The 24,187-nt window shown below is 35.7% G+C and overlaps 4 protein-coding genes across 16 annotated transcripts; 3 read left to right on the top strand and 1 right to left on the bottom strand.

The window, feature by feature from the left end:
• Window positions 1-721: 721 nt before the first annotated feature.
• Window positions 722-5,135, top strand: LOC107917746 (uncharacterized). Of its 5 annotated transcripts, none has more exons than XM_016847037.2 (7): window positions 722-1,131; window positions 1,235-1,344; window positions 1,735-2,276; window positions 2,381-2,578; window positions 2,679-2,723; window positions 2,991-3,781; window positions 4,287-5,135. In XM_016847037.2, exons 3-6 carry the CDS (start codon window positions 2,022-2,024, stop codon window positions 3,684-3,686), a joined length of 1,194 nt encoding a protein of 397 aa, XP_016702526.1. In that variant the 5' UTR covers window positions 722-1,131; window positions 1,235-1,344; window positions 1,735-2,021; the 3' UTR covers window positions 3,687-3,781; window positions 4,287-5,135. The 5 variants fall into 5 exon arrangements, with proteins under 5 accessions (XP_016702526.1, XP_016702527.1, XP_016702525.1 ...); XM_016847038.2 differs by having other exon boundaries at window positions 762-1,131; window positions 1,717-2,276; XM_016847041.2 differs by having other exon boundaries at window positions 765-1,131; window positions 1,959-2,276.
• Window positions 4,287-9,742, top strand: LOC107917743 (uncharacterized). Of its 2 annotated transcripts, none has more exons than XM_016847032.2 (7): window positions 4,287-4,364; window positions 5,226-5,676; window positions 6,420-7,290; window positions 7,433-7,675; window positions 8,060-8,104; window positions 8,454-8,588; window positions 8,853-9,742. In XM_016847032.2, the coding sequence occupies exons 3-7, from the start codon at window positions 6,436-6,438 to the stop codon at window positions 9,525-9,527; spliced, it is 1,953 nt and encodes a 650-aa protein (XP_016702521.1). In that variant the 5' UTR covers window positions 4,287-4,364; window positions 5,226-5,676; window positions 6,420-6,435; the 3' UTR covers window positions 9,528-9,742. The 2 variants fall into 2 exon arrangements, with proteins under 2 accessions (XP_016702521.1, XP_040942827.1); XM_041086893.1 differs by having other exon boundaries at window positions 5,939-7,290.
• Window positions 9,743-11,190: 1,448 nt separating this feature from the next.
• LOC107917805 (uncharacterized) lies at window positions 11,191-17,872 on the top strand. Of its 8 annotated transcripts, none has more exons than XM_016847127.2 (7): window positions 13,801-13,937; window positions 14,787-15,250; window positions 15,369-15,599; window positions 16,189-16,254; window positions 16,319-16,384; window positions 16,964-17,041; window positions 17,165-17,872. In XM_016847127.2, the coding sequence occupies exons 2-7, from the start codon at window positions 14,966-14,968 to the stop codon at window positions 17,789-17,791; spliced, it is 1,353 nt and encodes a 450-aa protein (XP_016702616.2). In that variant the 5' UTR covers window positions 13,801-13,937; window positions 14,787-14,965; the 3' UTR covers window positions 17,792-17,872. The 8 variants fall into 8 exon arrangements, 6 of the variants coding, with proteins under 6 accessions (XP_040942825.1, XP_040942822.1, XP_040942826.1 ...); XM_016847126.2 differs by having other exon boundaries at window positions 17,123-17,872; XR_005909217.1 differs by lacking the exons at window positions 16,189-16,254; window positions 16,319-16,384; window positions 16,964-17,041; window positions 17,165-17,872 and adding exons at window positions 11,191-11,481; window positions 11,587-11,866; window positions 12,362-12,523 and having other exon boundaries at window positions 13,205-13,937; window positions 14,787-15,231; window positions 15,369-15,807.
• A 2,791-nt stretch (window positions 17,873-20,663) lies between these two features.
• Window positions 20,664-23,527, bottom strand: LOC107917862 (multiple organellar RNA editing factor 8, chloroplastic/mitochondrial). Its single transcript, XM_016847227.2, has 5 exons — window positions 23,386-23,527; window positions 22,747-23,262; window positions 21,641-21,738; window positions 21,493-21,558; window positions 20,664-21,399 (listed from the first exon to the last, which is right to left on the bottom strand). Exons 2-5 carry the CDS (start codon window positions 23,181-23,183, stop codon window positions 20,819-20,821), a joined length of 1,182 nt encoding a protein of 393 aa, XP_016702716.2. The 5' UTR covers window positions 23,184-23,262; window positions 23,386-23,527; the 3' UTR covers window positions 20,664-20,818.
• Window positions 23,528-24,187: the final 660 nt, after the last annotated feature.

The raw sequence follows: 24,187 nt of genomic DNA, 5'->3' as shown, positions 1-24,187 counted from the left end.
TGTAAAAAGTAAAATAAATATATATCTTTAACAACTATGTTATTATACTATTCACAAGGACCATACTTCATTAAAAAGTGACACATCGTTGTGAATTTATAAATTTAATGCATCAAATATAAATTTGATAGAAAAACATACACTATTTAATATCAAACTCATCACTATTATTATGAGGAGCTGATGTGATTAACCAATTAATTCTAAAATAAAAATAAAATAAAATAAGACTGTCTATTAAGTGGGACAATTAAATGTACTGTCTTTTGACTTTAGTTACTTTGGATATTACTAGTTGTCAAATGGAATTTTGCTTTCAGTGTCTCAGATTCTTACAAAGAATAAGGACACGAACAAACCACAAAGCATTACATGAATATTGAAATGAGATCATCATCAGTCTGTTCAATGAATGTTTTGATGCTGAGGATAGGAGCTGGCATGTATAAACTATTTGCAACTTTGTTCAAACTTAGTTGCGGATTTCATCATGTGACAACAATCTAAATGAACCGACCATCGTACCATCTGAATCACAAGTCACTATACCAAACAGCTTGCAGTTCTTAATTGGTATGATTCTTTCTGGATGGGTTTAACTTCCATCCCTTTAACTAACATTAAAATGACAAAACAGCTGTGAAAACGAACCACAAAACATACCCTTGTCTTTGGATCGTATGTAAGAGACGGCAGTGGCTGTTTTTGCATGTGTTTTGATCTTTCATAAATTCCAAATGATGGCCTTACGTTGTCATCGAAACAACCCTCACCCTCCATTGCAAAACTACTATAACTTTAGTTTTGATGTTATTCATCTTGGATTCGGCCAGCTGCTCCAACTCTTGCATTAAAAATCATTTACGCCCTTTAACTTTTCACTGAATTACAATGAATTAATTACCATAACAATGGATTCAGGAGCATAATCATTAATTTATTTGTTTTTCATACATCAAAAGGATTTTTTATCTTTCCAAAAGGTAGGCAAATGCAATACGTGAAAGAGATTGACAGATGAAAGCTAAACGACAAGCGGTCAACGACCCAACGATACCGTGCGATGATCGCTCGATTACCAAGGGCGGCGGCAGCTCTTATATCTTTTATACGCACGACATTGATCCTACGGTTCACCTGCAAACCTTAGCTACTACTCTTTCATTTCATTTCCTTTTTTTTTATTTGGATTTTTTTCCCCATTTATTTTTGTTTTGCTCAACATGTCATGCAGACAACTGGGGGAAAAAACGACTTGGAAAGTGAGCTAAAAGACTTGGAAAGTGAGCTAAAAACCAAAAGCTAGATTCTGGGAATCAATCATTGTTCCTATACTTGAAGTGGGTAAGCATCGATTTATCTTGTTTTAGTTCATAATTGATACTGCTTATTATAGAATAGAATTTTTTTGGGTTGATTCTTTTGTTTACCTTTTGTTTGTGGAAATGATTTATATTCCACTTTAGGGGTTGATTTGTTTCATTGGAATCACCATCACCTGTTTGATTGTTTAGCTTTTAAATAGGTCAATCATTTAGGTATGGAAAGTAGTGAGGATGGGAAATTTGTTGATCCAAATGATTGGTTTAGGAAATTAATCATTTGATTTACAAATTTTTCATCTTCACTCGTTTCCTGCTAATAAGATTAGGCCAGGAAATGTTCTGTCGATTGTCTTGCCTTTTTTTTTTCAAGTATTCACATTCAAGTGTCTAGGTTATGTTATGTTTGCAGATCATCAATCTGCTGAGCTTATGCCAAATTCTGCATCCATGGATCTTGGAGAGTTATTGATGGGAAGTTCATTCTCAGTGTTTTTTTTTTTCTCTTTCAGTGTTTTCAGGTTGTGATTAGGTCATCTACAACATGAGAATTTCACTTTGTTCTGATGTGATCATTAGCAATCCTTTGATCTGCAAAAGGATTTCGTTGAATTTCCTTATGATGTATCTTTGCAGGTATTATTACTTAATCTCGACTGCAATAGGCCAAAGCAAAGCCGAATTCTGCATCCGGCGAACATGGATGATACTACATCAGAAGCTACCAGCCCCTCCTCAAGGATGGACAGTTCGTCGATGTATAATCAATCTAACCAAACTTATCAGTTTCATTCTCAGCAGCAAATGTCATATTCTCAAGCAACCCAAGACAGGTTTCTTCAAGGAGAAGCTTTGCAACAACCGAGACGAGGATGTTGTCGTGGTAAAATGAGTGAAGATGAGAGAAAAGCACGCAAAAGGCAGACTGATAGGGACTATCGGCAAAATAAAAAGGTAATGGAGGGATTAGGGATGGGATAGAATTATAAACTGAAGTACTGAATTAGTATGAAAACAAATACTTTTCTGTTATTTAACTTTGGCTTTCATTTGTGCAGGCTAAATTTGTCGAAATGACTTCCCAGAACCAACGCTTGCAAGACCAAAACAGAGAGTTGATGAATGAGAACAGACAATTAAAAGAGGAGATCAGCGGACTGAAAGGCAAGGGACAACTTCCAGTGGAAGTTATGCGGAGACAAGACAGTTATATTTCCCACCCACCTAGCCAGGTTGATCAAAATGTTCAACTTCAGGTAGCAACTGTGTTGGTTTAAGATACCTGTACGGATTAAAACCACATTGATCATGCCAGCTACTCATCGCTAATATTATATCCTTTGTCTTAACTTGCAGGATCACTATGGAATGGAGTTTACTAATGGTGACGATGTTTACAATGTACGATCAATTCTATAAATCTTGACTAATTACTGTAAAATCTTTGAAGGGGAACATTTATTTCAATCTCATTTACCTGCCTGATTCTTTTAATTTACAGAACCACCGTTATCCGTACTACTGGTGATTCTTTCAACTTAACTACATTTGACTTGTGATATCTTGACTAGTTACTATTGTCTAGAAACCCTTTAGTGCAGTAATTGTCCTAAATTACATATCATTCAATAATTACTTTGACTTACTGATAGTATATTTTTTTCCCAGTTCGATGGTTTTTGGTTAGATGAGTTACAATTGCCTCCTGACGATGGGATGACTACAAATGGAAGAATTGCTCTGAATGAGCCCGCTATTGAACATCCAGAGAGTTCTCAGAGTGGTTTGTGTCCTGCTAAAGTGGATAAGAACAAGTTGCATATGTTCCTAACAAAACTTCATCCTGAAGTTGGGAGCAACGTAGACCCCTCGGGCTGGACAGGCTTATTAAAGGAGGAGCAGAGAAGAATGGGGAGATTCAGTTTCCCATTGTCTCTGATTCCAACCGTTGAGAGAATAAAAGTTGCTTATGGTGACGTTTCTGAAACATGTCTAATAAGTCCCAGTGTTTCTGAAAAGAGCTATGTTTTTTTTTGTGCCATGATCAGAGATATGGAACATCTACGGCTTGATCAAGTTACCGAGGACCTAATGCTGAATTGGGGAGATGTCATCAAGGATGCTTTAGGCCTTGGTTTCAAGGTGCAATTTGCCGTGGAGCATTTGAAGAAAGTTGCCTATGCTTTCTTTGGTCAATCAGGGTGCAAATGGCTCAATGACGTTGATTCAAAGATCTCAACATTAGAGGCTGAGGTGAATTGCTGGAAGAAGAAACGCGCTGAGATATACGAGGAGTCCAAGATGAGTATCAATGCTGTAGAGAGCTTCAACGGAGTACCTATAAGCACAGGTTTATTTCCTTAGGCTTAGTTTGGATGGTGAGATTGGATACTGTAGCGGTGAGATTAGAAACAATGATGGAGTGTGTGTTTGGATTCAAACGCAGCTATAGCGGTGAGGTAAGAATAAAAAATGACTATTAAGGACATCAGATTAGAATTGATATATAATAGAAGTTTTTAAAATTATTTTACTTTTTTAAAATTATTAAAATATGTGAATTTAAAAATTTATTTAATAAAATATTAAAATGTATCTTCCAATATTTTAATGAATTATATAATTAATTTAAATTATTTATTAGATAAAATGATAATTATTTTTAATTTTTTATAGTTACATATTTTTTATTAACAATGATAAATATTATTTTCACAAATAGTAACATTATACTTAGATCAAATATTATTTTCACAAATAGTAACAAATAATAACATTATACTTGGATCAAATTTTTTATAACAATGATAAATATTATTTTCACAAATAGTAACATTATTTTTAATTTTTTATAGTTTAACTTTCAAGGATAAAATGGTAAAATAATAAATAAAAGTAAGGGTATTTTTGTCTGTTAAAAATACCAACAGCTCAGTTAATTTCAATTGCTGCTGAAATCTCCAGCTGATTTGGGGCTGACCAGCGTGGTGGAGATGGCTTCTCACTGGACTGACATGCTGAACCAAAGAGTTGACCAGTGAGGTTGGTACCATATTTTCCCCCCAACTGCACCTCACTGGCATGCAAAGCCAAACTAAAGGAAGCCTTAGTCATCTTCCAACAGAATTAAACATTGTTGAAATTGATACTATACAGAAAGATCGGTGGTACAGGACACATTGATTAGAATAAGTTTTTTCAACCTTTAAATAGATGTAGTCGAAACTTCTCTTATGTCATTTGATTTTCAACATTAGTGAATTTTTTTTCTCTGCCCGTGATTTTTTCCTAAGAGGGTTTTCACGTAAAATCTATGTTTTATTTTTCTTTCTTATTGCTTTGCGATCGTTCTATATTATCTTTATCGAGGTTCGGTTTTAATAGATACTGTTCTTAACAATTACTACAGGCAAAGTACCACCACATGAAACTAGCTTACCATTTTCTACCTGATATCTTACTCCTCCAAATGATTCACACAATCTTTCTGTACGGTAATTGTTGTTTGTTGAAATTAGACTTGCCATTCTTAGGATTTTTCCATCCAAAGTATCCTGTACCACCATTTAAACCCCTGCTGTTTACATCTTTGTAATTTCTATGTTTATAGTAGGTTTTTCTCTCGTACATGAATGTAGAAGGCAAATGATGTTAAATATTGCCTCCTGGGTGTATCATTTATGCATTGATTACTTTTTCAAATACAAATTGTAAACATAGGGGACATGATTCTTCAAATATGTGGTTTTGTTTTTGAAGATTCAAATATATGATCTTTAAATAATAATAATAACAAAGATATCCATTAAGAGATATGTATATGGGATTGTGCACTCATAATTTCTTAACGTGGGAAACACAGATAGAAACTAATTAAACAGCGTATGCTTTTGCACTTTCCAGACAACTTGCATCTTATCTAGCGAACTGTGGACTTTCAGACAACGTGTGAACAAATGAACAGTGATCAAGCAACAAGACAGACGATCTTGGTCAAACAATAGACAAGTCAGTCAGACAGGCGATCGAGTGAGCTTGGAATTTGTCGGGCGATTGGACAATTTTCGAACGATAATCTTAAGGAAAGCTCCCGCTTCAAGACTCAGAAACATTATTGGTCTAAATCGAGCAAATTATGCGTCTGGTGGACATGGAGGGTGATTCATCAGATGGATCCAGTTCATTTTTACTTTACAGAAACAAGAAGATCAATGGATGGAGCTGATTGAGATGTCTTCAATAAATGGTGGACTCACTGAATTCAATCAGATCAAGACCTGCTGAATCAAGTAGAAACACCCAAAGGTGGAAGTCCTAAGACAAAAGTGATTAATGTTATAGGAAAATGCGCAAGGTAAACAAATATTAATTTCTTCAGGAATTTGTCAAAATTTATAATAACACTAAAAATAGCTTTAAGGTAAAATTCTAAACCACCAGAGCCACCTAAACAAGATGTCATCCATTTGCGAGCAAGAAGAGTTCAAGCCACTGATCATCACAGTGTAGTCCTAAAATCATTACGAATCTTGTGATGAAAAGAAAATCAAAATTATGGACAAAATTCATAAACTCTGACATAGTTGATGGATTTGTATATGTTTCCACTGTTGTAGTCAATCTAAGGAGACTATGTGAGATGACCAGATCGGCGTTGTTAGGTCTAAAGAAGTGATGGATTGCCTGATGCTAGTAGCAGGTCTTCTCTATGGTTAAACGATGAGAGATAAACAACACAGTCAACGACCGGGCGATAAAGAGCGACTATCTCACCAAGAAAAGAAAATGGAATAATGATAATAATAATAGTAGTAATACTTTTCTTAAAGCTATTTGGATGAGTGATTAGGTACTGCGTGTCACCGCTGTTTTTATACTAACCGTAAATGTACCGCCCATCCAAACTCACCCATAATAATATAGTAATACTTTTTTTGAAGCAAAAAACAATAGTGTTTATCCTCACAGTCCGATTGGAGGGTGAAGGGCCACGTTCGTCAACGACTTTCCTTAAAGATCAAAAGGCAACTTTCCGTTGTCTTCATAGTTGATTCACATCTTAAACGATTGACTGTTTAGAGAATTTTGTTGTTGCAGTGAACATCAGTTAAACATGAATCCAAGCGAGCTTTCATATCCAGTAATCATGGACGGCTCAGCGGCAACGGCTTCCGGTTCATTTCCAGCCTCACAGATGAACAACGGATCCATGGCGAATCAAGCTGATGAGAGCCAGAATTACCAATCGATCTACCCCCCTTCGTTGCAAAGTGTTGTAGGGATGAACTTTCAGCCAACAGGCCATGCCTCATTCAATCAAGGATATCAGGTTCAGAGTAACATTCAGAGCTTTAATCACACAAGCCAACCCCAATCGAAGGAAACATATCAGACTTGGAGTCTGAATCATCAGTCAGACCTGCATAGTCAGCCATGTCAATCGATTGTAGCAGGTCAGTGTCTAACTGATCTGTTGACCTTTAGGGAACATACTCAACCAACAAGCCAACCTCAATTGAATGAAACACGTCAGAACCAGACTCTGATTCATCACTCAAACTCTCAGCATACTGGGCAATTTCAATCGAATGTAGCAGGTCAGAGTCAAACAGATCTAACGAACTCAGTGCCGAGTGACAGCTTGGTGCATCCTCAACCAACAAGCCAACCTCAATTGAATGAAACACGTCAGTACCAGACTCTGATTCATCACTCGAACTCTCAGCATACTGGGCAATTTCAATCAAGTGTACCAGGTCAGAATCAAACAGATCTAACGAACTCAGTGCAGAGTAACAGCTTGGTGCATCCTCAACCAACAAGCCAACCTCAATTGAATCACGGATACTCATCTCAAGGTTCACAACAAAAAAGAACTCGACGTCCCAGAGCAGCTAATGAGGCAGAAAGACGAGAGAGAAGAAAAGAATCAGATCAGAAATATAAAAAGAAAATGAAGCAACAAAAGGTAAATCAATCTCTTTCAATCTGATATGTGGCCATTTCTTTTATGGGATCTGATGTTCATATCAATCACAACTAGCAATGGATTTAAAAGTATCCAAATGAAAGAAACTAGGTGACCATTAAACATTGCTTGGATTTTGCAGATAGAAACTAATGCTGAGATTGAAAACTTGAAAAGGAAAAATGTCATTTTGGTTGCCCAGAAGCAATCGTTATCAGACATAATCATTCAGATGCAACCAAATGCGCAAATCCCAGCACATATGCGATCGTCATTAGACTGTGGGCAGCAACCAAATGAGCAAATTCCAGCACAAATGGGACAATTATATAACCAACAAATTCACTATCCAAGTTTTTCGGCCCCTGTAGCAGGCTTCCCAAGAGTTAGTGTTCAAAGTCAAACTCAATCATATTTACCGAGTTTTTGTTACTTCAGGGACAGATATGAATTGATTTTCTTTCTTATCTTTGGTCATTTCCATATGATTGTATTCAACCCTCAACTTTTCTTTACCTATTACTAGGCCAGTATATATCGAAGTTTTGCTTCTATCTGATCTTTACTTCAATTGCATTTGCCATGCTGCAGTAAAGATATGATTTTGGACTAAAAAAACTGGCTTGAAGAAAAACATCCTACTGCTCTAGTTTCTCACAACTTCTTAATGTATTTATAACTTCTTTGCTGGTTATTGATGGGTGTATCTTTTTATGGTTACTAAAGGGAACTCCCAGCTCATCATTTCCTTGATTATCTTAATTTGCAGAGCCACCATGGAGAAGACTCGGAAGAGTTTGATCAGGACCCTGAGGTATGGGCCATATATTTTTAAATAATTTTGAGGGCATTTATAGTATCTTTATCTGCGTATAATCCGAACTCATGTTTGGGGAACTAATCTAAACCAAAATACTAATCTTATAAATTGAATGTAAATCTTTCAGATAATGGTGCGAAAACATATGTTTAACATATAGATTCCTTTGGATCATGATCTACTGGTCTTTTAATATGAGCCATATAAGCTTTAGACCTTGATTTCCTGATGAATAACAGTGAATATATTTGTTACAAGATTATGGATGTATACTTATTTCATAGTAACATAGAAATATTTTCTTCCATGTATCTTTGCTTTGATTTTGCATTATTGAGTGCAGGTAAGTGCGTTACGAATGCAAAGGGACAGTTTGGTACAACTTCTACAAGGGTCGACCAGTTGCCAGGAATCGAATGAGCAGACTCCGTCAACCTTCCAGCAGCCTCTTCATTCAGATTGTTCAGCCCAGCAGCAGGTAGCTCTTCAAGGCTTCCTAACAATAGTTAGTTATCAAGTACTCATATCCATTTCTACCCACACTGCTCCTAGTTAATCAAATATATGTTTTTGTTTTCTGCATTTTGCTATGTCTCATTCTTTGAGTTCTTCTCTATACTTCGGTTTGATAAGTTTAAACTCAAGAGAAAAGATAGCTTCAATTTCATCTCAAACAAAACCATGCATTGGGTGGGCTTCTAATTCTAGAACCCTGACTTTCGTTTTCCCCACTTAATTCCAGCTCAATGGTTCGCAATTCAGCAATGACGTTCAGGATCCACCGTGGACATACTCAAACAGTCATGGAGGAGGCATTGCCAGCAGTTCAAATCCTACAGAAAAACAAGACAATTCTCGTGCTCTTATGGCTAGAATTCTCAAAAGAATCGGCGAAAAGAGGAAGAGCACAGTTACATACTCAGACTTCCCAGGTTTAGGCATTGACGAGCGCGTAGCAGTTGGAAAATATAGTTTCCCAAAATCTCTGAAAAGCACTGTCGAGAATATCACCCACATGCATGGCGATGTTTCGGAGAACAGCACAATGCCCCAATGCGTGGACGAGACGATATATATTCTCTTTTGTGCGACAATTAAGGAAATGGATGATCTACAACTTCCCGAAGTTACTGAGAATTGTATAATTAAGTGGAGCGACACGATCAAGGCAGCTTTAGGGATAAAATTCGATGTGGGATTTGCGATGGATCATTTGAAGGACAAGATTATTCCTGCTTTTGTTGGCCAAATTCATTGCCAAAGGGTCGATGAGATGGAAGAAAAGATATCGAACTTAGAGGCTTCCTTGAATGCTTTGAAACAAGACCATGCTAAAGAGTGTGAACAGTCCAAGGTATACAAGGATGCTATGGACAAGTTCAATGGCAAGTCTGTCAGTTCAGGTCTGTTTATGTAATCCAACTCGGTTGTATAATCATAATTTTTAATTAATTATTATGCACTGAGAAAGGATTTTACGAAACAAAGTATCTCATGTCAAATGATATTTATTTCAATCATTTTAATTCATATTTGTCTTAGGTTAAAATACAATAATAGTACCTAAATTTTGTTTAAAATTATATTTTGATTATCTAATTTTTGAATGTTATGTAATAGTCATTAATGTTATCAAGTTGTTACATTTTGGTTATTAGTCTTTTAATTTCCGTTTCCCCTAAATGATGACATAATACGTTAATTCAATAACTAATTTGGCACATAAACTATAATTAAAATATCTTTATGATACTGTTAGAATTTTTTTACCAATAATTTTAATAAAATTAAAAGATTTATAAATATTAGAAAATTATAAATAAAATATTAAAACTCATACTTTATTTTAAAATTATAATCATACTTTTTAAATCATAAAATTCTAAAGATAATAATTACAGTTAATTTTATATTTAAATTTAAATAATAAAAATTATATTCAGATTTAATTATAAAAAAATAAAAATATAATTAGATTTTTAATACTTTATTTATTTTTAAATGATAAAATGAACTTTTTGGTGAGTTGGGCTGGCTCGAAAATGGGTCTAGCTTGAACTTTTTCTTTTTGAATCAGGCCAACCCTGCCCAGATGTACTTTGGGCATAATTACGTTTTTGCCTTCCAACATAAAAAAATCATTTTAGCCTTTCATTTTATTTTTAACTTTCTTTAGTCTTTAATTTTTTTTTTGGCCAAATCCCAAAATAGATAGAAAAGTTAACCTTTGTTAACTTTGTTAACTTGACATCACGTGGATGATATATCAATAGTTAATTAATTTTTAAAATATTATAAAAAATTATAACTTTTATAACTTTTTTTAATTTTTAGAATTTTAAAAATTTAACTAAATGTTGATGTGTCATCTATATGACAATCCAAATGTACCTCACCTTAGCAAAGTTAAAAAAAAAGAACTTTCCCATCCATTTGGGGTAATTTGACAAGAAACACAAGTTTAAGGGTTAAAAAAGTAAAAAATTAAATAAAAGACTAAAATGACATTTTTATGAAATTAGAAGGCCAAATAAGTCATTATACATTTTTTGGATTCTCTTGTATTTTTAAAATTCATCTATACCATATAAAAGCACTACTTTAAAAAAATGTTTTGAAAATACCATTCATTATTAATTATATTACTAATTTTACATTAAAGTGATAATTTATTAGTATTATTATGTGGTAATAATAATAACCCCAACAATCTTGCGACCAATGACAAAAGTATTATGTTGTAGGCATGAGAGATTGATCTCCTCCCCTGATTAATTAATTTGGTATTATCTTTTGACAAGAATTATCTTTCAATTTCTAACTCATTTAGTCCACCTCGTACAAAACATAAGTACAAATAGTCTCATGCTGGATACTATTTCATTGTTTTCAAACCGATTCGATATCACATGAATTTTAATAAAAACTTTCGAATAGTACATTGATTACTTTGAAAATTTTTGAGATTAAGTGACCAAAATAAAAACTCATTAATAGTACAGTGATCTTGGGTGTAGTTTGCCCCAAAAAAAGCCAAAATGTTATAAGTAGGTGGGATCAGCTTTGCAATAATTCCATTTTCTCATCACTTTAATCCTAGGTCATAGAAATCTGGAAATTCTTCTATTTTACGCTTACCTCTCATCACTTTGCAACCAAATCGAAGTTCCATCATCGACTCCGTTCAGTTTCGCTCACAACCTAGCTGAGTTTTATAAGTAATTATAACTATGTTATGCTGAAATTTTCAGGTTTCAAGGAAAAGAAAGAAGGGCGGATCCTGTCAATACTGAAGCGGATTTTCTCATTAATTCATCTCTTTGTTTGATTGGCAGAGTTGACTTTTGGTCTTATAGATCTGTCTATGACTGGTAGGTTAAAATTCGGAGTTAATGATTGTTTACCGGCTAAAGAAAGAATATTTTCTTCTGATTATTTTGATCTTTTAATTTGGTCACTCTTTTCATTTTCCTCAGAATTATTTGCAATTTAATCAGGCAGATACTGTTTCACGGAAACATGGACCTTTCTCCGTCTGAGGTTTCCAGTCCATTTAAGAATAATGAAGCTGATCAGTCGAAGTATTTGAAGACTGAGTTGATTACAAGTGTTGAACCCCAGTTGGCTGAATCAGGAGCATCTAAATGTTTAGCTTATAACAAACGAATAGGTTTCAAACGTGGATCCATTGTTTCAGAAATAGACAAGCGAAAGGCCACAATGCCTAAGGATCAGCAGTACAGAATGAGGAAGAAGGTAAAGAATATACATGTCTTCCTTTTATCATTCTTCCCATTGTTTATAGCAGAAAGTTAGGATTACATCCTTCAAGTTTAAAAGACAATTCGCAAAACTTAAAATTTTTGAACTGACAATTGAGGTATCTATTCGAAATTCAATTGTATAAAGTTCATCTCTTTTGTTCATGCTGCTTGAATAGAAAAAAAAATCATTTGCAAAAGGCACATACTATGGAGATAAATGAGAAGAAAACTGTCTAGTCATAGTGATTAATATCTATATGCCTGTGCATGTCTCACCTTTCTTCTTAGTGTCTTATGTAAGTAGTATTGAAAACGCTTATCTATAGCTCATCTTTATGGTATATTGTTGAGAATATGGAGGTGTTGCGTTTGAAACAAAGATGTTAATGACTAGTGATCTCGAGGTTAAAATTTTAACTTTGCACAAGATTAAAAGAAGCTTGGCTGTCAAATACATTATTCTTTGATGTTGCTTTTTATTTTGCAGATGGAACTGCAGAAGTTGAAGGATGAGATAAGATGGTACCAAGAGGAGCTTTCACAGCTGCGTGCCAAACAGCAACTTCCAGCCCAAGATCTAGATAAGGTAGAATGTTGTTTTTCTCAATCAACCAGCCAGTGGCATGATGATCAAAGTGTTTCTGTGCAGGTAGCAACCATTTGCTTCTGATGAGTTTTAGCGTACAGAGTCACAATCATCTCTTCTCAGTTTTATTATCTTAGAACGATGTCAAAAACTTAGGTATTATTTTGCATATGGTCTTATCTTTGACAGAATTAATGGCATGCATACCAAGATTCCTTTATAATTGTGTCTTACTCTTTCAATATCCTTTTGTACTTTGATCGGTCAAATTTGGAATGCTTATGTCATTGTATGTTCTATCGTCTCAATCAAATAAGAATTTATGTAAACAGTAAAAATGATATTCCATAGATTTAACATGTTGCAGTAGTAGTGGTTTTTATGGGCTTGAACATTGGCTTGGCAGTATACCTGCACTCAATCTTTTGACAAAAAGAATCACCCCCCCCTCCCCCAGCCTTTTCTCTCCCAACAAACTCTTTTATCTCTCGCTCTTTTTTTCCCTGTTAGACCATTTACGACAGTTCTTTAAAATCTTTCTGACTGTATTAGCATTTGCTATTCATTTATTTGGTTCGAGCATGAGTAATCTTGCATGTCTAAATTTTTACACTGCTCAATTACTTGGAAGAAAATAGAATGTTCAATAAAATCATCTTCATTGTCTCAAACCAAATCGACTTTTGTGTAATCTTCTTTTTCTGCTATCATGATTTTTTTTTACCTCCCAACGTATTGTTTCAGTCCAGTAGTATCCAAAAGCGTCAACGAATCCAAGATCAGCAGAAGATTAGTTCAAATGATGGAGGTGTGGCTGTCAGTCAGAATCTTACAAATAATAAAGAGAGGACTCCAAATGCAAGAGCTGCTGTCAATGAGCCTGCTACTGAACATCCAGAGAGTGCTCAGAGTGGTTCATGTTCTGCTGAAGTGGCTAAGATCAAGTTGCCTATGTTCCTTACAGAATTTCATACAGAAGTTGCGAGCAATGTAGACCTCTCAGACTTCACAGGCTTAGACGGGGAGCAGAGAAGATTTGGGAGATTCAGTTTCCCATTGTCTCTGATTCCAACTGTTGAGAGAATAAACAGTGTCTACGGTGATATTTCTGCAACAAGTCTAGTAAGTCCCAGTGTTTCTACCACAGTCTATGTTTTATTTTGTGCTGTGATCAGAGATATGGAACATCTACGGCTTGAGGAAGTTACTGAGGACATAATTCTGAAGTGGAGAGATGTGATCAAGGATGCTTTACGCCTTGGTTTCAATGTGGCATTTGCCATGGAGCATTTGAAGAAAGTTGTCTTTGCTTACATTGGTCAACGAGGGTGCAAATTGCTTCATTACATTGATTCAAAGATCTCAACATTAGAAGCTGAGGTGAATGACTGGAAGAAGAAACGCACTGAGATATATGAGGAGTCCAAGATGTGTGTCAATGCTGCTGAGAACTTCATTGGAGTACCTGTCAGCACAGGTTTATTTCCTTAGTCTTCTTCCAATAGAATTATGCATTGCTGAAAATGAGATACCATTCTCGACACTTATACTGCAGAAAAATCCGATCATATGAAACTGGTATACCATTTTAGCTGATATCTTGCTCCTTCAAAAGATTGACATAATCTTTCTGTATGGTATTCTTATTTGTTCAAGTAATACTCGCCATTGTTATCCACTTTATACCTTAAATTTTAGGGCTCACCCAAATAAGATCGCTTGGATTTTCCCCCAATCTTATGCTGTATCAGCATCGAAATTGCCACTTTTATTTATATCTGTTTGATGATATGCAACTCCAACACTCCAATGAGCTTCACCAAAAGGCTTTCTTTATCAGCGATTGACGCTCAAACTACCCACCTAATCTCTGTACTACTGTCACATTTTGCAGCTGATAGAAACTTACTCACTTGGAATCTTTATTTTCTTCAAATTATCCTTATGTGACACATCTGGTCTACGTAGATACTCATACCGGATGTATCCTACTTTTTTCTTAATTCGGGTACCGTAGACAGGGATTTTTTTATGATATTTTATTTGGATTCATATACTGATTGTTACCTCAAATGGTTGTCTTGAAATTCATAAGCATGTCTCAGAATTGTATAGCAAAAGAAAAGGTTCTATAAGCTTACAAACCTGCTCAAACAAAAACCATTGAAGTTGTAGCATTTCACATTTGTTAAATCCTGAATTATCTATCGTTATATTCAAATTAAATATTTTTACTCAATATAACAGACATTTAGCATTCTCCGTCCAACAATAATAGTGTTCAAATCAATTTCTAAGTAGATTCTTATAAGAATGATTGAAATAGGTGACAAGTTATTGTGGCGACAATCTTGAAGGAAAGAAGCAAGAAAACCAAGGAAATACAAGCCTTGTTGTTTCCGAACATTGTTTCATATATGAATGAGATGGTCTTAGCTTAAACATCATTGGTCTCTGTGTTTTGCTGGCTACAAAATCAAAATTAAAGAGTTTTATCTGGTGAGCATGGAGGGTTATTCATCAGATGGGTCCAGTTCATTTTTCACTTCAAAGAAACCAGTTGATGGTCAATGGATGGAGCTGGTTGGTTTCGTGGAGGACGAAGCTGAGATCTCTGCTATAAATGGTGGACTCGCTCAGTCTTTAACAGATCAAGACCAGTTGAATCAATTAGGAACATCCGAAGGTTCGTACCAAACGAAATCTGAAGGTGGAAGGCCTAAACTTAGTTTAGCTCAGAAAAGAGAAAACAAAAAACTAAGTGATTACAGGTATAGGCAAAAGCGCAAGGTAAACATATAAAACATAACAAAGTTTGTCAAATTTTATGTTACTCTAAAATAACTTTAAGGATTGCCATGGTCAGCTGGAGATGTGTCTTCTTTGACGCTAACATGTCTTAGTGCAGATAACAGCAGATGAACTGTCAGCGGAGAACAAGCATTTGAAAGAGGAAAATGAAGGGCTGATTGCTGAGAATAGACTGTTAAAATCAAAACTGGAATTGCTGCTCTCCTATGGTGATTCTAAAGCTGAAGCAGAACCTAGTTCAGGTTCAGGCAAGCCAATGGAGCAAAAGGCTAAACAAGATTACAGCAATTTAGGAGCAAGAAGAGCTCAAGCCACTGATGGCCACAGGGTAATTTGTGTTGGAACTAAGAATGGAAGATGAATGAATTTAGCAGTTTCTTGAGCTTGAAGGCTCGATACTTGCTGAACAAACAAACAGAATCAGGCTTGAAGAACAAAAGAAAGCAAAGAACTAAGAGAGAATTTGATGAAGAATTCTGATAATTTTCATTAACATTGAAAGATGGCATAATGCCAATACATATACAAGCTTTTCAGCTAGTCAAAATGAAAACATGGTCACCTAATCATCACCTAACTCCACTAATAACATTGAAACTTGTTAAAAACATAACTTGTACACTTTGTAAAGCTGATTTATCAGCTCAAACATCACCTAATTACATCAAGTATACCACCAACTTAGTTCAAATCTAACTAACCAGCAAAACATTAACTTGAAGTAACAAAATCAGCAGCATTGGCTTCAACTGCAGCCTGCATGGTTCGGGCAGCTTATTCTGCTTCTTGATGCTGCATGTGCTGCATGGAGGCCAACTTCAACAATTTGATATATAATTCATGGAGTTTTTGCAATTTTGTGACATAGTTGCAGGCTTTGAATATGTTTCCACTGATCTGAACTTTGTTATTGGCAGGCTATGAGAGAACAAATAAGTGAAAGTACCAAAATTCTTAAGGATCTGATCCCTGCTTGCAATAAGGTATGCTAATGGATACGAATATTTTCATTACTTATGGCATAATATAAGCCACTTTTGGATTCAGGTTCAGGGGGCGCTTTTGCTTGATGAGATTTTTAGTTACATTCAATCACTGCAACGTGAGAGCGAGGTGTGGATCCTTCTGTTTATGTTTATTTGTTGAGGGGAGTTCGGACAGGAGAAGTCTTTAAAGTATTATTTGTCCTGAGTTGGAGCCTTCAAATAGGTCAGTATTGTCTCCTGGTCGAACAGGGATTTTGTCTTCCGACTCTGTTGAGAGCCTGAGCTTGAGGCGGGGTATTCAAAATAGGAGGTCCACATTTGATCAGGTCGTGCCTAATGCTCGGGCCACCTACTGAAGGGATGTGAGTGTGTTGTGCCCGGTAAGGTTTCAATTCTTGACCTATATAGGATATAGATCATTTGAGGGAAAAGATGGTACAAATTAGGGGTTCAAACTCTATCTAGCACGAGGTGCGTACATCCTCTCATTACGTGGCCCGTCAATTACTCACGACCAATCCAACAAGGCATTCTCATTCCACATGCTCCGACTCAACTCGAGTACAATACCGGCCCATTAAGGGCCGATCAGCTCTAAATAGACAATATTTTGAAGATTTCTCTGGAAAGAAACTGGACTCCCTTAACATTTATATTAACATAACTGTATATATTTTACATTTATATATACCTACTTATGTTGCAGTTGCAGTTCTTGTCATTGGAGCTTGCCGCAATCAATCCCAGAACGAACCCCGCCATTGAAGCATTTCCTCTTAAAGACGTAAGTATTTATTCAATCCAAAACTCATGTACAATTTCCTCTGTGTTTGGTTTACAATTCAATGTTTGGTAATGTTTTCAGTTCATGGATGTGGACATGAATGAGTTTCAAAACCTGCTACAGATGATCCTGGTTAATGTGGATCTCAACCCGACAAAACCTGAAGTAGCAACATGCTGTAACGATGAAATTCCCATTAGCGACCTACTTACGAAAATCGAAGCCGAGGAAGAGAGCAAGGGGAAGTTTTCAGACTTCGATGGCTTAGATGGAGATCGCATAAAGCACGGGAAATATAGTTTCCCACACTCTCTGATCCCTACCCTCGAGACAATCATTGATGCTTGTGGCGATATTTCTGCAACAAGTAAGATGAACCCGAGCATCACTGAGATGGTATACATAATGTTCTGCGCTAGTGTCAAAGAGATGAACGATCTTCGACTCGAGGAAATCACCGAGGATAGGATATTGAAGTGGAGGGACGCAATCAAGGACGCTTTACGTATCAGTTTCAAGGTGGATTTCGCCATGGAACATTTGAAGAAAATCGCTTGCGCTTACATCGGTCAAATCGAACGTCAGAAGCTGAAGGATCTAGCTATGAGGATATCCAGGTTAGAGGATGATCTGAACTTTAGGAAACAAGAGCTTGCAAAGGCATATAAACAGTCCAAGGTTTACATTGATGTTGCAGACAATTTTAATGGCAAGCTTGTTAGCTGGGGTATGTTTCAGTCGTGTGCATAATTTAAAACATCCACACGAACTATCCAAACTCGGAAATTCAATTTTCTTACAACATAATAACACAAACACGATATGAATACACGAACTACGAACAGGATACACGATAAGCCTGGAATCATCCTTTCATCTTCGGTCCAACTTCGAAATTGGAAAAACATATGGCCATGCAGCGCCTGTTACTATTCTCAAGGAAAGAAAAGGCTTTCCTTTTGCCATCTTCATTTCCAAGCTCAACATTTGAGAAACATAACAGGAAACAACTTCTCTTCCTGTTCTTATTATCATTCTTTTCAGACATCGAGCCGTGGTCAACGGTGGGGTCAAGGGCCGGAACTTCCGGAACAGCTTCGAGTTCCTTAGGGGGCACGGTGACACTGTCTTTGACGTTTGTATTTTCAGTGTATCCCATGATCATCACTTACCATCAAAATTGTTTCAGGTTTGTTACCAATTGGCAGAATGGATAAGAGCTTAAATATATATATTTAGTGTCTCCATAGTATTTTTTATTTCAACTCTTCAAATGGAATCTCAAAATAGGAGTAGATTTTTTAAAAAAAATAATAATCTGATTTTCCTATTTAGTTGAAGCTATTATCAAATGCATTTACATCATTGCTTACTGAAAATTGTAGAACTTGCTTAATAAAAAATTATTGCATGGACCATCTAGAAACATAGACAAAAGTTTATGTATAAGTTTCTTTATGGTCCAATCACAATTGCAGAATTATTCATACATTTACATAATCTTATACAATTTCAAGATTGCTTTCAAGGGCTTACTTTTAATTACTTATACCATAACTTAGCATCGAAGGATAAAAAATAATAGGTAAACTATATAAATGGTCTCTAAATTATTGTTTTCGTTCTATTTTGGTCATTGAATTATTAAAATTTTTAATTTAATCACTTAACTTTTCGAAATCAAATATTTTGATCACTCTCCCGTTAGTTGTCGTTAGATGAGCGACGGAAAGCTGATCTGGGGTTTTTTTTTATTCTAATAACAAATTTAACCCTTCAATGTTTAGACATTCTATTGCTCTGATCCTATATATAAAATATTCAACAAATTAAGCCCTCAATGTTTACAAAATTTGTCCATTTTAGTTCAAATTCTAAAAAAATTCAATAAATTTAGCCCTCAAAAATTACAAAATTTATGCAATTTAGTTTTAACTCTAAAAATTTCACAAAACAATCTTAAAAAAGAGATTATTTTTAGCCCTTTTAGCTCACCCTTTGATAATGGGTATAAAAACAATGAAAATCTATCAACCGTGAATGAGTCGCGTTTGGTAGCAGGATTTGGGTTTATTGATTGGATTATTTTGACAGTTAAAAAGGAGAAGAAAAGATTGATTATTGCAATTAGATTTGGTTATTGGTGTAATGGATGACAAATGCGTATAAATATTAAAGGTTAAACTTGTTAAATATTTTATATTTAAGATCAAATTGATAGAATATCTAAATATTAGAGAGCTAAATTTGTTATTAGACCAATAAAGAAACCCATATATCAATTTCCCATCACTCATCTAATAGCAGCTAATGGGGAGAGTCAGTAAAATATTTGATTTCCAAAAAAAATTAATAGTTCAATGACTGAAATAGGATGAAGTCAATAGTTCAGATACCATTTTTGTACTTTACCCAAAACAATAAAATACCACAAAAAATCACTCACAATTCGTTTATTACACTACCATAGCTAGAGCTAAAAGAACAGAAAAATGTTTATTACAATAAAACTATACTATCGATAGAACAACACACGATTCTATACACCATGATACAATATTTATTTATTTTACAAACATTGTAAGTTCTTTTATTTGTAATTTATGCTACCAAAGGGCAGTTCATGAATGGTGACATCACTTTGGAATTTTGGGAGGGGCGTCTTCAAGCTCAGAACCGATTTGGAAATTGGAACAACACATCACCATCCCAACTTTGGTTTCCCCACTGTTCAAAAACTGCAAGGCCTTCGCCTTTTCTTCCTCGTTCTCGAACTGCATGTTAGAGCAACACAAGAATATACACCTTCTGTTCTTCTTCTTGTTGTTCTTGTTCTTTGACTGCACAACTAGGGCAGCCTCAGGAGGGGGCTCGACGGCGGCAGAAACAGCTATGTAATCAGCAGTGGTCTTGCTGGTCTCGGTGTTACTGGCCATTGCTTAGTTTGCTTTAAAATTTTCAATGTGCAAAACAATGGACAAACATAAGCATATATAAAGGGCAAAGTCCCAAGGAAAAGTCAATTGTTGTTTAGATTACGCTAGTAGGCAATGAAAACACGAATTGTTCAAGGTTTTTCTAGGTAATTATTCCATAATTTTTAATGTTTTTCTTCAAGGTTTTTCACTTTGTTCTATGGGCAGTGGCACAAGGGGTTATTAATACTGGAAAATACACCTGGAGTTTTAAAGGATCATTGGATTAGGTAGGACCCTTGTATTCTCCATGGAGAACAAATTAAAAAGACTAATACAATGAGACTTAGACCAATCTATTGAATCATTGGCATTCAATGACCAATTTTAACAAATCTTTTCAATGCAAAACTATGTCCAAAGTTAAATAATAATTTGGGCCAAGCCAAACCAACCTGAACTTAGAAAAGCTTTATACTAAACCCATCCATACAGGCCACGCTTTTTGAGTAAACCAGACCAGTGGACATGTCACTAATCACTATCAAAGGTATGATACATGGAATTGCAAGGTCTAAGAGCAACTATGAACAAAAGAAATATCATTCAAAGAGATCAATCAGTTCATGGCACTCATAGAAATTTACCCAACACCATCAATATTATGAACCTGCTAAACATCCAACAAAATTTATTGTGCTACATGATGCAAACAAATGAATCTGTTATAACTTATAAGTTGCCCAACATATTCAATAGCAATTCTTTAGTAGCCAATAACCATAAGTCTAGGCATATTATCTTTATCTACAACAATGCCTAAAAGCTACAATGGTCTCTGAATTCATATTAGAACAAAGATTTAAGATTGGTAGTTCCCACCAGGCATGTTTCCTCCACCAACATTTGGAGGATAGTTATTCTGGTGATATTGAGCATTGGGTGTAGCACCTTGGTAAGGTGTGTTTCCATAGTTAGGACCAGGACCAGGTTGGAAGTTCTGCGCATTTCCAGGAGCGTTTCCATAGTTGGGGCCAGTTTGGAAGTTTGGAGCATTTCCAGGCATGTTACCGGACCATCCTTGATTCGGTGTCATTCCTCCCATATTGTTGGGTGGCATCCTTCCCATGTTGTTGGGTGGCATCCCTCCCATGTTCTGGGGAGGCATCCCTCCCATGTTGCGGGGTGGCATCCCTCCCATGTTGTTGGGAGGCATCCCAGCAGTCTTTGGAGCGACATTCTGCATGCCCTGATTTTGAGGAGGCATCTGACTATCTCGAGTATTCATGTTCTCCCTTCTCCTCTCATAGTTCCTTGATCTATCATAATTGCGTGGCCTGTCATTGCGCCTATTTCTCTCATTTGCTCTAGCATTATTTCTCACCCATTCCTCATGGTATTTTGGGTCATAAGGCACAGCTTGCCCATTAATGAAAGGTTCCCCTGAAAATCAATAACGTACGTTTCTAGTATTAATAGCTCAAAACAAAGAGACACCAAATAAAGAAATATTCAAGATTAAAAATGAACATTTACCTCCATAATCCTTGTTCTTCACATCTAGATAGGAATCTGGAAGAACCCACCGAACTCCAGGAAGTTCTGAGGAAAAAATTAAAAATTATGAGACATAGGTAACAAATAGCATTGGAGTGGCAAAAAAATAAGAAAAGAGGTCATGCACCTTTGATCTTATATGAGACCTCTTCAGACACCAAAGCACCAAATGCATAGTAATGTCTGGTTGAAACTGAGTATATCTTCATTCTTGCTTCGTCCTCACTGCATATAAACACAAGAAATAAAAAATAATTATAATACATCCCTTGTTCTGGAGGAATAAAAACAAGCAAGTAATTGTAAAAAACATCACTACAAACAAGGAAATCCCAGCACTTAAATAATACAACAATTATCACATGGATAAATGGAGCTTTTGCTACAACTAATAGTATAACATGTTGAATGAATATAGACCAGATCTAAAATCCCTTGTAGAACAAGCATTGCATACTTGCAATGCAAAGAAAGAAAAAAGTTGTTTCAATGACCATAGTCAATATGCAGAGATTCTTCTATCCAATTACATCATAATCCACATACTCAATGGCTACAATGACAAAAGAATTATGTATCACAGTTCCATATCAAGGATGAATAAATTTATTTCAAAGACTGGAGTTAATATGCAGATACTCTCCTATCTGAGTTACCATACTCATCTTGTGCTAACAATAAAAGAAGTGTAGGAATGACACAAGTATCTACTCGTGCGAAAATAAAAATAACATCCGAACTACAAACAGTAGAACATTGAATTCAACATATTATTTTTCTTTCCATTTCTAGAACTCAAATAAACAATAACACTTAAGATCAATGATAAAGCAATAAACCCGGACTAACATCGAACCAACAACCTTTATTCCAACACTCACAGTACATTCATATTTCCCATGAAAAAAGAAATCGTGAAACATAACAATCAAACTATATATAGTCGCCACTTTCCTCAACATCCATTAGCAGACAAGAAAAAACATGAAAAATAAGGCTTAGTATCCTCAAAAGTTGCTACCATGTAAAATAAAGCAATAAAAGCCAGAGTTGATTGTGAATGAATGTAATAAAATTACAACTTCAATGCCATATAAACAAAACAAAACAAAAAATCAGTACTTTCATTGTTGCTGATTCCAAAAAAATTAAACTGCATATAGCTTAATATTTAAAAAACAACCAAAAAGAAACTCATTGTAAATTAGCAAAAAAATAGCCGAAAAAGAATACCTGCCCACTACTTGAGCTAGGGTTTTGATATAACTATCAATAATATCATCCCTAGTAGCATCCTCTTTAGGCGGCTCCATCACAACAAGCCAATGCTCAAAATCACATCCGTCGAGCAAGATGGTCTCTTTCGGGGGCCGGTTCGAGTAGTTAGGATTGGGATCATTGAGGGAGGACCTGGCTGCTCGAGTCGAGAACGATTTAACAACTGGGGAAAGTGAGCCTCGAAGGAGTGAGTAGTAAGGCGGGGCACGAAGGCGACGGAGGAAGGAGAGGGAAGGGGGTGGCGATGGGGTGATAAGAGTTTTGGTGGAGGAAGCGGCGGAGGAGGAGGAGGAGGAGGAAAAGGAAGAGAAAGAGCGGGAGGAAGGGAAGAGTAAGGAAGAAAGGGCTTTGGGATTCGAGAGGAGAGCGCGAGAGAGGGCTTGGGTCGCCATTAGTGGAGGCAGCGAAGTGATTAGACGGTTCACGAAAATGCTACGAGGGTTTTGAAGGGTTTAGTTGGAATTACAAAACCTGCAGAGAAGAGGTACAAATTCCTCTGTTAAAGCTTTAAAGATTTTATGATAATAAATATTAAATATATTATACTAATAAATACTAATAAATATATATATATATTCTGTAAACAAAATTTACACATAAGCTTTTAAATTCCAGTTGTTTCGCAGTTTCAAGGCAGCTCGCATGTTTTACTATGACTTTAGTTTGCCAAAGTAAGGAACTCGTCACTTTGTGATAGTATGTGTTCATTTGGAGTAGCTCGCCATATCTAGAAGATTCGTCAATTTTGATGAGTTCGCAATTTGATAAGCTTATAGTCTTTGTGAGCTTGCATCTTTAGGTGAGCTCGCATGGATGACCTCTTCCCAACACTCCTTCTTAGCCTTCGTGTTGCAAATAGTAATTTTATTTATTAACTTTTCAAATCTCAACTTATTGAGTGGTTTGGTCAGGATATCTACAAATTAATCTTCCGAACTGCAATAGACTAAAGTCACTTTCTTTACTTCTCTTACAAAGTAGTATTTGATTTTAAAATGTTTTATCTTTCAATGAAAGACTAGATTCTTCGCATTTGCTATGATTAGTTGGTTGTCACAAAAAAATTGAGTTGTTTCAACCTGCTCACGATTCAAATAAAATAAAATTCTTCTCAACCACATCGCTAGGTTGACTGTTGTTATTACAGCTACATACTCAGCTTCAGCTGTGGATTGAGTAACTGTTGATTGCTTCTTCAAATTTCATGAGAATACCCCAGATCCAAGCGAACAGAAATATTCAGAGATACTTCGCATGTCATCCACTGATCAAGTCCAGTCACTGTCAGTGTACCTAATAAGTTTCAAGAAGTTCACCATTGCGAACCAGACACCAAAAGCAGTTGTTCCTTTGATGTATCTCAGCACCCTTGTCAAAGAACAAGGGCTTAATTGAT

The sequence above is a fragment of the Gossypium hirsutum genome, chromosome D01, assembly GCF_007990345.1.
Source record: "Gossypium hirsutum isolate 1008001.06 chromosome D01, Gossypium_hirsutum_v2.1, whole genome shotgun sequence".
Taxonomy (NCBI): Eukaryota; Viridiplantae; Streptophyta; class Magnoliopsida; order Malvales; family Malvaceae; genus Gossypium; species Gossypium hirsutum.
The sequence above is the reverse complement of the archived record's forward strand: the minus strand, read 5'-3'. Positions and strand labels throughout refer to the sequence as shown.

What these genes read in the sequence shown, in the direction of transcription:
- LOC107917746 (XM_016847037.2), top strand. Translation starts at nt 2,022, where the DNA reads ATGGATGATACTACATCAGAAGCTACCAGCCCCTCCTCAAGGATGGAC. An exon ending in ACTATCGGCAAAATAAAAAG is followed by an intron (nt 2,277 to 2,380) that starts GTAATGGAGGGA and finishes TCATTTGTGCAG; the next exon opens with GCTAAATTTGTCGAAATGAC. An exon ending in ATCAAAATGTTCAACTTCAG is followed by an intron (nt 2,579 to 2,678) that starts GTAGCAACTGTG and finishes CTTAACTTGCAG; the next exon opens with GATCACTATGGAATGGAGTT.
- LOC107917743 (XM_016847032.2), top strand. Translation starts at nt 6,436, where the DNA reads ATGAATCCAAGCGAGCTTTCATATCCAGTAATCATGGACGGCTCAGCG. An exon ending in CTGTAGCAGGCTTCCCAAGA is followed by an intron (nt 7,676 to 8,059) that starts GTTAGTGTTCAA and finishes CTTAATTTGCAG; the next exon opens with AGCCACCATGGAGAAGACTC. An exon ending in ATTGTTCAGCCCAGCAGCAG is followed by an intron (nt 8,589 to 8,852) that starts GTAGCTCTTCAA and finishes ACTTAATTCCAG; the next exon opens with CTCAATGGTTCGCAATTCAG.
- LOC107917805 (XM_016847126.2), top strand. Translation starts at nt 14,966, where the DNA reads ATGGAGGGTTATTCATCAGATGGGTCCAGTTCATTTTTCACTTCAAAG. An exon ending in AAGCCACTGATGGCCACAGG is followed by an intron (nt 15,600 to 16,188) that starts GTAATTTGTGTT and finishes TGTTATTGGCAG; the next exon opens with GCTATGAGAGAACAAATAAG. An exon ending in AAGCATTTCCTCTTAAAGAC is followed by an intron (nt 17,042 to 17,122) that starts GTAAGTATTTAT and finishes TAATGTTTTCAG; the next exon opens with TTCATGGATGTGGACATGAA.
- LOC107917862 (XM_016847227.2), bottom strand. Translation starts at nt 23,183, where the DNA reads ATGGCGACCCAAGCCCTCTCTCGCGCTCTCCTCTCGAATCCCAAAGCC. An exon ending in CTAGCTCAAGTAGTGGGCAG is followed by an intron (nt 21,739 to 22,746) that starts GTATTCTTTTTC and finishes GTTTATATGCAG; the next exon opens with TGAGGACGAAGCAAGAATGA. An exon ending in GGTCTCATATAAGATCAAAG is followed by an intron (nt 21,559 to 21,640) that starts GTGCATGACCTC and finishes TTTTTTCCTCAG; the next exon opens with AACTTCCTGGAGTTCGGTGG.